This window comes from Fulmarus glacialis, unplaced genomic scaffold (assembly GCF_000690835.1).
Source record: "Fulmarus glacialis isolate BGI_N327 unplaced genomic scaffold, ASM69083v1 scaffold3384, whole genome shotgun sequence".
In the NCBI taxonomy this organism is placed as follows: Eukaryota; Metazoa; Chordata; class Aves; order Procellariiformes; family Procellariidae; genus Fulmarus; species Fulmarus glacialis.
The window spans coordinates 340-14,061 of NW_009208493.1; the positions used below are offsets into that span (position 1 = coordinate 340).

Consider the following 13,722-nt stretch of genomic DNA (forward strand, 5'->3'; position numbering starts at 1 on the left):
TCAATATGTACCTTATTTCTTACATGATAATATGTTTAAAATTACTAATGAATTATAAAAAAGTACAAATTTACGTAAATTTTGAAAAAAGTGACTACAAAATACTTTCAGCAGTAGAAGTGAAATTTCTCGATATTATTTTTTCTTTTTTTTTCTCCCCCTCAATTTATAAACTCAGTGAATTGTGTGGCTTCCAAAATTGCGTGTTTTATACTGTCGGTGGTAAAGTCTGTAGTGTGTAGTAGCTATTTTAGGTGATTTTTTTTTTTCCGATGTCACATCAAAACAATGCTTTTGCTTTGGATCAGTTTATGAACATATTTCCGGAATGCAGTTACGGTGATATTTTTCTGGATGATCTTACCACCCTTTTGAGATGCTTAGAGTGACTTGTAAATCTAATCACTTATTGTTCACAAAATGGTTAAGAATCTTTGCAATTTGAAAATCTGTTTACAAATAGAGCCCAGACATTTTGCATAAAAGCTTAGAGTAATATGACAAAACTGAGTCTGTTGCAAGATCAATACCTGGAAAACAGTTTGTGGCTCAAAAGCAGAGGAAGAAATGGCTCAAAAGCATGCTGGGAAGAAGGTGTAGCCATTCGTAGAGATAGAATACAAGTGGTTTGTATTGCGGATCTGTTTTTTAAAAATATAAGTGGGTCTGTGAAATGTGTTCTGTCTCTGGTTATCTGGAATAATTAAAATCTGAAATGTTTAAGCTTATTTTTCATCTACGCTGAGTGTAGGCAAGAGACCTAGAAGTCCTTATTTCAATTTCAGTGAAAATAAAATATGGATTTGAACTCATAAAAATTTCTGTTGCCTGCAGCTTACCTGTCAAGCTTTCAGCAGCTCTTTCTAAAGGATTGTTGTCAAAATTCACCACTGAGGATGTGTCCTTGTAATAAGGTTTCTAAAGAAATCTCTGCCCAGCATTGTCACATGCAAGTAGTTTTAGAGAGAGCAATGGTTAAAGAACAAGATATTTGTTCATGCAAAGCTATGTCTGTCCAGAAGGATGCTGTCACTTTTTCTTTCATATGCAGACACACTTCTGCAGACTTCATAAATGGAGAGAACAGTTTCCCTTCAACTTTGTCAGTGTGAAGCTATAAGCTGTAGCAGCTGGCCTGTAAGCGCCAGAAATGTGATGGTTTGTTTGGGGTTTTTTTTGATAAAATCTATGGGTAGTATTTCCTTATTTTCTTAGAGCATCTGTAGCTATGGAAGGTTATGTAGACTGTTGCTGTTATACAGGAAAATTGTTAATTATTCTCTACATATTTAAATAATTTTTCTTAGTGGGAATATTATTGCATGTAATACAGCTGTTTTGGGCATATTTGAGAGAGATTTAAGTGTTTTCCTGTTAAATTTCTGCTTTTGGTATTTTCTTTCCATCTCCTCTCTTCCTCTCTTCTCTGCTCCCATTTTGTGGTTAGTAGGCATGAACCTATATGAAGATTCTTGTGAAAACAAGTTCTTAAGCCATCATCCTGGGAAAGATCTTGGTACATTGCCTTAAATGGCTACAGCACCTGCTGACGTGTTTAGTTCTGCAAGGATAGCAAGGACAAAAGTATTGAGACTGAAATCAGTTTAAGTAGATAAAAGTCACAAGATGCTGTCCTGATTTAAACTAAAGCAAACCATTAAATTATTATGTGGAATTTTTAATAAAGAAATGTGTCTATTGGTTCCATGCTTGTTTGTTTATAGTTTGCCTAAGCTTCCTCTGAGAAGCATATAATGAAAAAGGCAAAATGACAGAATGAATGAATGTTGGTGAATGTTAATGCTAATTTTCCTGCAATTATATTTGGCTAAACCCTCTTGCTCACTGTAACCTGCTTTTCTACTGCTTGTCTCATATGTCTTGCGATTGATTTTTACAAAAATTAAAGGTAATTAAACTGATTTTTTTCCTTCCAGTTCATAACTGGACTCAAGAGGATACTCTTCAGTGGCTGTCAGAATTTGTTGAACTGCCCCAATATGAAAAGAATTTTAGAGACAGCAATGTCAATGGAACAACACTTCCCAGGTGAACATTTCTTCTCGATTAGTTTCAAATAATTCCATGTAGGTTGCTACTATGTAGGAACAACTATGTGAACCTGAAGTCTAACAAGATATGGTCAAATGCAAGAAAAGAGAAGCGTCCTTGCAGTTTTGAAGAGCTAGCTGCATTTTTTTTCTGCCAAAATATTTCAAAATATAAATGCTTCTTGCCACTCCTTTCATCTTAGTTTTCTTTCTTGCTATTAAAGCTTTTATCAATGATCACATAATTCTGTATGGTAGCGAACTTTCTTTTGAACAACTTCCAATCTATTGTACATCAAAAACTGTCTGCAGAACCCCTTTTCTTGAGAATAACTACTAAATTTGAGTATTGCATCTATTTCAGAGTTGGTGTCACAAGTCTGCAAATATATCATTACCTTCAACTATGCTAAATGGATTTATTTTGTGATTATTCCAGAAAGGAAAGAATAGGGAAATGATTTGATGTTTTTCCTTTGCCACATGCCGATATGCTTTTTTTTATAGCACTACTGTCATTGTATTATATCTCTCGCTCTAATTGCATAACTATAATCTATATAACTGTGGGAAATTCTATTTATGTATTTCTTTCCATAGACTGGTTTTGAATGTAGCTTGTGCAATAGGTAACGTTTTGTCTTACCATTAACAGAATAGCAGTAAATGAACATGCTTTCATGATCTCTCACTTGAAAATAATTGACCGGAGCCATAGACAGAAGCTTCAGCTTAAAGCCTTGGACGTTGTTTTATTTGGACCTCTCACACGTTAGTAATGCCAAACTTTTTGGAGTTTTTTCTTATCTCTTATTTGTAAGAATTCAACAGAGAATACTTTCAGTGACACTTGATACTGTAGGTGGGACAGCTTATCTGTTTTGTGAAAGTACTGATGGATTGCTTGGCATGTGTTGTGGAACTGGGCAGTGAATTAAAAAAGGTTATTAAGATGCTGGGGTCAGGACAAAGGTTCACTTTTGTGTGTAAGATTATGTAGAAATTTTAGTATATGGTGTGGAATATCCCTTTAGTCAGTTGGGGTTAGCTGTCCCAGCTGTGTCCCCTCGCAACTTCTTGTGCACCCCCAGCCTACTCGCTGGTGGGGCTGTGTGAGAAGCAGAAAAGGCCTTGACTCTGTGTAAGCACTGCTCAGCAATAATGAAAACACCCCTGTATTGCCAACACTGTTTCCAGCACAAATCCAAAACATAGCCTCATAGAGCTACTGTGAAGAAAATTAACTCTATCCCAGCCAAAACCAGCACAATGTTGTATGGAAAATGCTCTGGAGTCCATTTGAAAGGTAGTTGCTGGAGACGGTTTGAGGTAAATGAGCTGGAATTCTGTTTAGCATCAGGTTCTGACACCTTTTAGGCTGTGGGGAGAAAAGAAGTCCATAGTCTGTTGTCTATATCAATGAACTAGTTAATGATCATGTTATTCTCTGCACAGGTCCCCCTCACAACTGGATGAAGGATTTTATATTAACAGTTTCTATAGTTATTGGTTTTGGAGGCTGCTGGTTTGCATATACACAGAACAGAACCTCAAGAGAACATATCACAAAAATGATGAAGGACTTAGAAAGTCTCCAAACAGCAGAGCAAAGTCTTCTTGACTTGCAGGAAAGGTATAAAAACTAAAAAAAGTTAATGGTTAGTTGTCCTTTTGTTTTGAGATTAGATACAAATACAGAACCTTTACAGTCATAAATTATTTGCATTAAGCTGCCTTTGGATTTTGTTCATCTTCGTTTTTCATGGAAATTGTGATTTCAGTGACGATGGGTTTTTGGGTAGAAATTGCTTCTGGGTATTTTAGCAGGCAATATGAACTTGGGGATGAAGGTGGAGAATAGAGTTTCAATCTTTTTTACCTACAGATTAGAAGTATGTACTTTTATTTTCATACAATTACAGTTTACTTTGGAATACTTACATACATGGAAATGAAAACATTTCTTCTGTTTTTAAGCTCTTAAGATTGAAACAGATCTGGACTGATCACTTTCTATTGCTTATTTAGCAGTGTGGTGCACCTGTAACTCAATTGTCTGTAAAGATTTGTATTTTGATCTTACTACACCTTTAATGAAGGTTCACCTAAAAGTTCGCATGATGTTCACACATGTCTGTCGTGGACGTCACATTGTGTGATGTAATTGCTGCTGGTTCATGAAGTTTGCATAGTCTTTATTATCACAGAATGGTTGAGGTTGGAAGGGACTTCTGGAGGTCATCTTGTCCAGCCCCACCTGCCTCAAGCAGGATCATCTAGAACAGGTTGCCCAGGACCATGTCTAGGCAGCTTCTGATTATGTCCAAAGTTGGAGACTCTACCACCTCCCTGGGCAACCTGTGTCAGTGCTCAGTCACCTTCACAGTGAAAAAGTGTTTCCTGATGTTCAGATAGAACCTCTTGTGTTTTGGTTTGTGCCCATTGCCTCTTGCCCTGTTGCTGGACACATTTTCTTCTCCTGAGGACTGCAACTTTTAACAAATATGCTGTGTATTTTCTCATATTTTTTGTTCAATTGTGAAGGCTTGAGAAGGCACAAGAAGAGAATAGAAATGTTGCTGTGGAAAAGCAAAATCTGGAGCGCAAAATGATGGATGAGATCAATGATGCAAAACGGGAAGCTCATCGCCTAAGGGAGTTGAGGGAGGGAGCCGAATGTGAGCTCAGCAGGCTTAAATATGCAGAGGAAGAGCTAGTACAGGTATCTGCAAACTGTTTATAATTTTAGTGTTGACTTTAAATTGGTTCTGGTTTTATTAGATGCTTAGGAGTGTTTAAAGCAGCATTTCTCTAATGCTAGATTTCATAGAATCATTGAGGTTGGAGAAGACTTCTAAGATCATCGGGTCCAACCATCAACCTAAAACCACCATGCCCACTAAACCATGTCCCTAAGCGCTACATCTACATGTCTTTTAAAGACTTCCAGGCATGGTGACTCAACCACTTCCCTGGGCAGCCTGTTCCAATGCTTGACCACTCTTTCAATAAAGAAACTTTTCCTAATGTCCAATCTAAACCTCCCTTGGTGCAACTTGAGGCCATTTCCTCTCATCGTATTGCTAGTTACTTGGGAGAAGAGACCAATAGAATCAATTTTCCATTCGAGTGGAAAAATTCTAAGAGCACTTAATGATTGTCTGTCAATCATGCCATTATCTAGTAAAATAATCCTGAAACTATAAAAAGACATATACTTTGTATATTAGCTTATCATAATGTTGTTGGATTCATGGAACAAAATATATACAAAAGCGTGATTTTCTGTCTTGTTATCAGATGAGAGATAGTAGCTTTGTACTCTTCTGAGTAGCAATAGATTGGATTTATTGTACTAAATAAAAATGCTGTCTTACAAAAATATTTAAGCTTCAAGTTAGGGACTATATATCATAGAGAAAAAAAAATCTGAGTATAATATAGTATATGGAAATTCATATGCTATATTTCAGAAATGCCTGATCTGCCTTCCTGACAGCAATTGGCACGCACCAAAGCTCTGTGAAGCATTAGTATGTTGCTGTGGGGTATAAAGGTGCTTATATTTCACTTTCTTCTGCTGTCAGTTCTAATGATGCTCTTGGTGACACTTTTATTTCTTTTTGATTGCTAGGTTCGCATGGCTTTAAAAAAGGCTGAGAAGGAGTTTGAGCTGAGAAGTAATTGGTCTGTTCCTGAAGCTTTGCAGAAGTGGCTTCAGTTAACACATGAAGTTGAAGTACAATATTACAATATCAAAAGACAGCATGCAGAAATGCAATTAGCAATCGCCAAAGATGAGGTACTAACTCTTACTCTTCAGCTGCTTAAAGACTTTTCTGGTCTGTTGTAGATATCTGAATAATTTGTATTTACTATTTCATATAAGTGTTTGGATATTTGTTTTCTCCTCTGAGTTGTTGTTTGCTACCTGTCAATATTGCTAATGTTTTGTCATCTCTGTTAAGTATATAACTTCTAGTTTTATGCATTTCATTTTATCTTGCCTTTTAGGCAGAAAAGATAAAAAAGAAGAGAAGCACTGTATTTGGAACATTACATGTTGCACACAGCTCCTCCCTGGATGAAGTGGACCATAAAATCCTTGAAGCAAAGTAAGAGTATTACCAGCATGCATATTCTTTTGTGATTATTTACTCCTGGAACAATGGAATTTTTGGGGAGTTACGAAATTTAGTGTCTTAGTGGTTTTGCATTTCTAAGTAAAACGGTTTAAAAGGTATTTAAGTGCAAATATTTGGACAGTCCTAATGGATCTTCTGATATGCTAGAATGACTGTGCTTGTGTTGCTTTGCTTTGTCATTAAGAACAGCCTATGTATTTTTCATGTGTGCTTTTCTTCAGGAAAGCACTCTCTGAGTTGACGACATGTTTGCGAGAGCGTCTTTATCGATGGCAACAGATTGAGAAGATTTGTGGTTTTCAAATAGCACACAATTCTGGACTACCAAGCTTGACCTCCTCTCTCTACTCTGATCACAGCTGGGTAGTTATGCCTCGAGTTTCCATTCCTCCTTACCCAATTGCAGGGGGAGTTGATGACTTAGATGAAGATACTCCTCCAATAGTTTCACAGTTTCATGGTAAGTGGTGAGCTCCATTAAAAAAAAAAAAGGGGGAAAGTTGTGGAGGCATGGGATTTTAAAGTCAGGTGGGAGAAGAGTGGTGAAATCAAACAGGATTGGATCAAAGTCAAAAGGACCAAAATTCTATCTAGCATTTCAGATGCATCTTTTGGGACTTGCATAAACTGAAAACTGGGTTTTGCAATAAAGATAACATGAAGAAAAAGCCTTTATTCCCTTTCAGTGAGGGAGTGGGGCGCGAGTCCAGCTAAGGTTTTGAAAGTCTGCTTGTCAGGCTTGGTTTGCCACTTAGACAAAAATTTATAATGAGTAATGCTGAATTTCTGTTAGCACATTTATTCTTTCGGATGGAAGGGATGGAGTTAGTCTAGGGTCCCTTGAGCTACTAGGAAGATCACACCCTTTGAGAGGCCGCATGCTACATAGCTTTTCAAACATTCTTTAGTGGCTGCAACAAAATCGTGGTGTTGTCCAAGGGAAGCTTTCAGGCAGAATGTTTGTGTTTGGATACAGCGGGTTGTTTGAGTGTGAGGCAGAGAGGCCAAGTGCTGGAGGGAGGGAAATCCAGCTTTGGTTAAACTATGATTAAAAGATATACACTGGGGATTTAGACCACCCTCAGATCTTGAGTCATTGCGTTAATACAAGAGCTTGTTTCATGGAAGTTGTGATTAACTGGACTCTAGAGGCAAATCAAAAAAATGAGCTCCCATGTAGCTATTCAAACAAGCACATTTCTTCTTCTCAGAAGAAATTAGAACTGTATTTTAAAATAGCATAAGGAGAATAGTTGCCACTTTGCTGGCTTCGTTTAGTATGCCTTGGACACACGTTTTTCTTCTGAATGTACCAACCTTTTTTCTACAGGCCACATTGAAAAGTTCATTAATCCACTTGCAACACTACTTTACTGCAAGTTCTGATCACTTTTAAAGAATACTGTCTCACTAGTCATCTTCACTGTGAAGGCTTTGATTTAAACCTTAGCACAAATTTCTTGGATGGTCCAGTAAAATATGGATGCCTAGAATTAAACTTTGAAGTCTATATGGAGAAACATGTGGTCTGATTTCAAAATGAAGAGCTCCATTTATTATCACGACTTTCCAGATGGTCTTAAATGACAAAGCACTTAGATATGTATATAAGACTTCAGACTTGTGATTTTTTTTAGTCATTCTTCTCATTCAGGTCTTTCATCGAAGTGAAGCCAGAGAGCAAAGTGCAGTTGGTTCAGAGGAACTACGATTAGAGAAGGACTGTACGGTTTGTAAGAGCATACTTAGTTGAAACTTTACTGTATGCTTTTGCAATTATGGTTTAATTTTTTTGTTAAAGTTCAGTTAATTTGGAAATATTTAGCTAATGGATGTTGTCTCAGTCAGTGATGAAAGTCACCTGAATCTTAGTAACATTACAGAAACTTTAAATGTGTTTTTCTGAATTTTAGTAAGGCATGAGAGCCTGATTTTGTTAAAGTGATCACATGAGGGAAGTAGATTCTCCTTAATTTACTAGCTTTTAAAATTTCTACTCAGTAAAAAAAAAAAATAGAAACACTTGGGAGTGGGGAAAGAGAGGGAAAATATGCTAAATGATCTGTTGTTGAAACCAGTTCAGGAATCAAATTATTGTAGGTTAGTTTGGTAACTGCTAAATTATTCCCATCCTTTAGACAAAAATGACAAATGCACACGAGGAAGGACAGAAGCAAAATGGCTTGTCTCACTCATGAGGCTTCAGGGAAAATGCAGTGTGCACACAGGTCAGTTATGAGCAAGACTGTTTCAGTGTCTGGACCTAAACTGAACTCTCTGGGCTGTTACCTTGCCCCAGCATCCTTTGATCCCTTAAGATTGACAAAATTTGAAGCCTGACAGGCAGGCTTCTTTGTGCCGCAGCAGTTGGGACGATAGGCTAAAATGGGGTGAAGCAATAGATTAATCAATCCTGTTTAATCAATCCTGAGCTGAAGAACAAAAGGGGATAAAGAAATAGATGTACGAGACTGGATCCAAGTCATTACAGGAAGGTGATAGTAAAACTTCTACTTTTCCGTTGACTGATTAGGATTCAGCTGATTCCTTGATTTAGTGAGTTTCATTTGTACTAGAAAATTCTAGATGTTAAGTTGTCATAGCTGAATCCTTCATAATCCTGTGCATATACACCTACAAGGAACCAAAATGCTTGTAACTTCTCTCTAAATTCACTGATGGTGCAATTTTGTTCTTTTTTATACCAGCGAGTAGGATGGCATCTGATTTACCTGGACAATAGTACAAATTTCCTAAAGGGATTCTTATTTTCTTATCTCAGTTCACATTTGCTTTTTTAGGAATATTTTTGTAACGACACAGCTTATTTTTGAGCTGCCAACACCTGCATTTCAGGTCCGTAAGGAGTGCATCAAGAGTAAAATTAAAAGTTTGAGTTATGTGACAACTGTCATGTTGGGACTTGTAAACCTTTCTTTTCTGCTCAGCCCGGCAGGAAACAAAGTCTAAGTGTTGGTGAAGGTGCAGCTACTTGCTGTTTTGTAAAAGTTGTGATTTCCTGCACTAAAAGTGGAATGACAACTCCAAACTTTTCTGAGATTCCAGGAAGGAAAACTGTAATTCACCTGATTCTAAACTGGCATCTCAAAAAATAAAATGCATTTTGTCAGGTTAGACGTCCTTGTCTACAAAAGTAATAGTTTTTGAACATCAGTAAGGGTATGGCGTGTCTTACCTAAGCAGTGATGCATTCTGTGGGACAGTTTGAAGAGGGATATGAGAAATCCTGAGGCTTGTAACAGCTGGCCTGAAAACAGGTCTGTAGATTTATTTCCATAGAAGTATTGCTGCCTAATCATCTTTTGAAGGAGGAATTGGATTAGTAACATTTTAGTAGTTTGTCACTTCCTGTTAGATACTTTCCTGGTCAAGTCTTGTGTTTCTGTCTCCACCCATTCTTAGTATTTTTGTTTCCGGAAATTCATAGTTAGCCTGGCAAATGAAGGTGTTATCAAATAGGAAATTTCTGAGTTTAAAATGAGGTTGAATTATATTTTTTCTATCATGTTATATAAATGAAATTGGTCTTCCATGTCTAATGTAACTTTCAACTAATGCAGTGCATTTCAGTTGGCTGTTTGGTTAGGTATACCTACATTGCAAAACTTTTATGTATTCTTTTAAGCTCCAAATTGCCACACAAGTAAAATACAGGATATTGCGTAACATACTAATTTCAGCACTGCTATTTTTAGTTTATAGTTTGGGAGTTTCAGTAGAATCTTTCTCTTTGTTCTCAAGAGAGCATAGTGAGCCAGAGCTTTGCACATGGTCAGAGTAATATTTGGCAGGTATAAAACTGCTGCAGTTGCATCTTGGTTAGCTGCTTCATCTAACTGTAGAATATATAAGGTGATGCCAGTCTTTCTTCCCTCTAAACAGTTGAGCAATGTCAAAGTTGTTTAAGAATCACTGTGGCTGAAGCAGATACCTGCTATTTAGTCTTCAGAGTAGATATTGTTAACATCAATGTCACTTGGAGGGTTTTGGTTTGCTTTTTCTTTGCCTCAGGGTCCATTGTAAAACCTCCCAGCACACTGGCAAGAAGCAGTAGTTTGTGTCGATCAAGACGCAATGTTGTGCCATCATCTCCACAGTCTCAGCATGCTTTGCACTCCCCTGACCCTGACATCCTTTCTGTGTCGAGCTGCCCAGCTCTTTATCGAACTGAAGAGGAGGAGGAAGCCATTTACTTCTCTGCTGATAAACAATGGTACGGAGATTAGCAAACAGCACTTGGAACTCTGATAGGATTATTTGAGACTAACAGTTTAGAGTTAGAGGTTGAACCAAGCCAAAAGTTAAAGTAATCTGTAGGATAATATAAATTAATATAGTCCACGTGGAACAGAGAGAATTCTTGTCTGGTATGTGTATGTAAATAGCTAGCATGTCATATACAGTTAAGTAATGTTACAATCCAGGGTGCACTGAACTAACCCTGATTCTCCATTACAATATGTTACTGGCTTTTACATCTGAAACTAGGATCAAAAGCAATGTCAGCTACTGGGCGAAGAGAAGATGGATGGTAACACAATTCTTACAGCATGTTGAGCGTGTACCTACTCTTGTTACATGGCCTCATAGGAAAAGGTTAAATTCCTTTTGGAAGGAGCAAATGAGCTTGTTGAAAGGTAGGGACACTTGTCCTGAAGAAACTTTTTATATATGATAGGCTTAAATCTCCTTCTTTCATTTCATAACTTTTCTGACTTCACGTGCCAGAAAGATAGTTTTTGTTCTTTGAAGTGAGATACAAATGACTGATTCTGGGCAGATGCTGCTGTCCACAAAAACAAGATTGCACAGATTAATTATCTTAAGTTTAGATAATAAAATGATGTAATGCAAGTTGTAAGTTAAAATGTTTAACTCAATGTTTTTTGTTAATTAACTCCTAAGGAAAAGCGTGGGTGGTACTTTTAGACTAATGTTATTGATTCTAAATTAACTTCCTTTTTAACTGCATGAAGGAAATAGTAATTTCATTATGCTTTCTCCTCTCTTTGCTCTGACTCAGGGAAGTACAGGAAACAGGTTCAGAATGTGACTCCTTAAATTCATCCACTGGAAGGAAGCAGTCTCCTCCAGCAAGTCTTGAGATGTACCAGACACTTTCTCCTCAGAAAGTATCCCCAGAAGAATTCTCGTTGGAGGAATCATCTACAGGAGACTCCTCTTCTCTAACTGCAGATATTTCTAGGGGCTCTCCTGACTGTGTAGGCATGGCAGAAACTAAGAGCATGATCTTTAGTCCTGCAAGCAAAGTTTATAATGGAATCCTGGAGAAGTCCTGCAGCATGAACCAGCTTGCAACTGGGATCCCAGTCCCAAAGCCTCGGCACACCTCGTGTTCTTCAGCCAGCAGTGATAGTAAACCCAGCCATGAAGCTGCTTCTGTCCCTAGGATAAGTAGCATCCCACAGGACCTGTACCAAAATGGTGAAAAAACCAAAAAGCCATCGAAAATAAAAAGCCTCTTTAAGAAGAAGTGTAAGTGAGGTGGGCAGAAGAAACCTATAGTGATGTTATAAGAACTCTCTTTTTTAAATCTTTAGGAATGTAAGTCCATTTGAGCATTCCAGATTGGTTGCCCTAATGGAATGCTCTATAGGTCAACTATATTTAAATGACTGTACTGTCAAAGGTCGTGCCAGCTGTCAATGAGAAATCATTAAAAAGTTCGGACAGTTTACATTCATTTCTGCCTATTTATTTCTTTTTTCTTTTTAGTTTGTCTTTTTTAGTGTTGGGGGTTTTTTTATTATTTTGTTTTGTTGGGGGTTTTTTTAGTTTATTCATAAACCATTTTTAAGCCACTTTGGACTTCTGAGCTTTAATGGACTAGTAAGCCTTCCTGGGCTTGCCAAAGTTTCTTGTTTACCGGAGCATCTTCCTATCTTTCCATAGAGCTAGGACATTTATCTACTGGACTTTAGGAAAAATAGAAGAAGTAGAACTAATTGAATTGCACTACTGTTTTACAGACTGGAAAAGCCTCTCTGCAAGTGAAACTGAAAGACTTGTATTTGTCTGAGAAGATGAATCTTTTCACTTTTAGATCTTTTGGGGTTTTTAAGTAGAACTTAGGATTTCTAATTGACTTCATTTCTGGAAATGGAAATGCCATGCTTTTATTATGGGAAGCTTTGTTAGATGCATTTATTATTAGAATGGTTCAAGTCCTGCTGTAAAGATCATGTTTTTCCCAGGACTTTCACTGTGATTTTACTTCACTGCAGGCTGTATGACAAAAAAAAAACAAACAAACAAAACAAAAAAACATCTAAAGAAGAAAAAAAAAAAAGAAAAAAGTAATTTAACAAGAGAAGAGGCTCTTGATTTCTTATGCAAATGATGGATATGAAACTTGACTGGGGACTGAAAATTACTCACCCTCTTAAAATGAGGAGGGGGGGATAGTAGCTTTTGTTTACAGACTGACAGACAATGGACATTTGGTTTCTGAAAGTTTGTACTGTGGTAAAGATAATAAATTGGAAACATTATTGTGCTTGGGAATGTTCCAATTTTAGCTGATGCTTGTTTCAGACATGTTTCATAGGTCCTGTTAATTGAAAGCTGTTGCAGGCTACATTGCTTATGCTTACTGCTGTGTATAAGTTATTATATTTTTTGGATTAGCTATTGATGTCTTAATGTCCTCCTTTTGTAAGATTTCATACACTTTATTTTTGTAGAGTTTGAAGATTTAGCTGTTCAGACATGTCTGAAGTAAATGGTATAATTTTATAATGCATACTGTTATATTAACTCATAATTTTAGATATCAAGATAGATATAAAGGTGAGACTCGACGTGCTTCAGATAAAAGCAATTTTTATGTTAAGCTTTTATAGGGAGAGATGAAATTACTACGCGGTAACGAGGAAGCCTTCTTAGGGCAACAGTAGGTAGTTGTTCAAAAACATCTTTTTATTTTTTTTAAACAGTTGGAGACAACAAATGTACTGCTTGAGCAACAGTGCCTTTTACTCAGTTTGTCTGAAAATATTAATACTGAGCAGGAATTTCTTTTGAGGTACATTCCAAAGAAATACTTCTTGCTCTAGTGAACACAAGCAATTTACCCAGTGATGACTAAATAGTTTCAGCTCTTCCATAGGAGTATTCTAGTTGCCTCAGTAACAGGTGCCACTGCCAGGCACCTGTGATTAGGGGCTCGCTTCTTGCCAATATGTACATGCTGTACTGTATGAAAGAATTAATTCACTGACTGCCTAAATTTTTTTCTAGTAAGGAGCCTTTAAAACCTGTAGCTAATTGAAATCAAGTGATACATGCCTGTTCTATCATTTTCTATTTAGGTTCCACCGTACATAACCGATGTGTTAGTTCAGTCCTTGAGAAGTGGTGGTGATGTTAACAGAAGCATTTACTGTGGCTAGTGAAGCGGTCAAAAGAGGAGGGTTAGGAAATGGGATGGAGACCTTACATGTGGAAGTACCTTAAAAGTCTTGGTACATTGATTAATTCCTTAA

At 37.0% G+C, this 13,722-nt stretch overlaps 1 protein-coding gene across 1 annotated transcript; it reads left to right on the forward strand.

The window, feature by feature from the left end:
• Nucleotides 1-1,933: 1,933 nt before the first annotated feature.
• Nucleotides 1,934-11,961, forward strand: STIM2 (stromal interaction molecule 2; the record flags this gene model as incomplete). Its single annotated transcript, XM_009576487.1, has 9 exons — nucleotides 1,934-2,049; nucleotides 2,707-2,822; nucleotides 3,507-3,684; nucleotides 4,596-4,773; nucleotides 5,686-5,853; nucleotides 6,066-6,166; nucleotides 6,418-6,656; nucleotides 10,229-10,430; nucleotides 11,241-11,961. Coding segments are annotated over 9 exons (1,779 nt in total), but the record flags the coding sequence as incomplete, so codon positions are not given.
• Nucleotides 11,962-13,722: the final 1,761 nt, after the last annotated feature.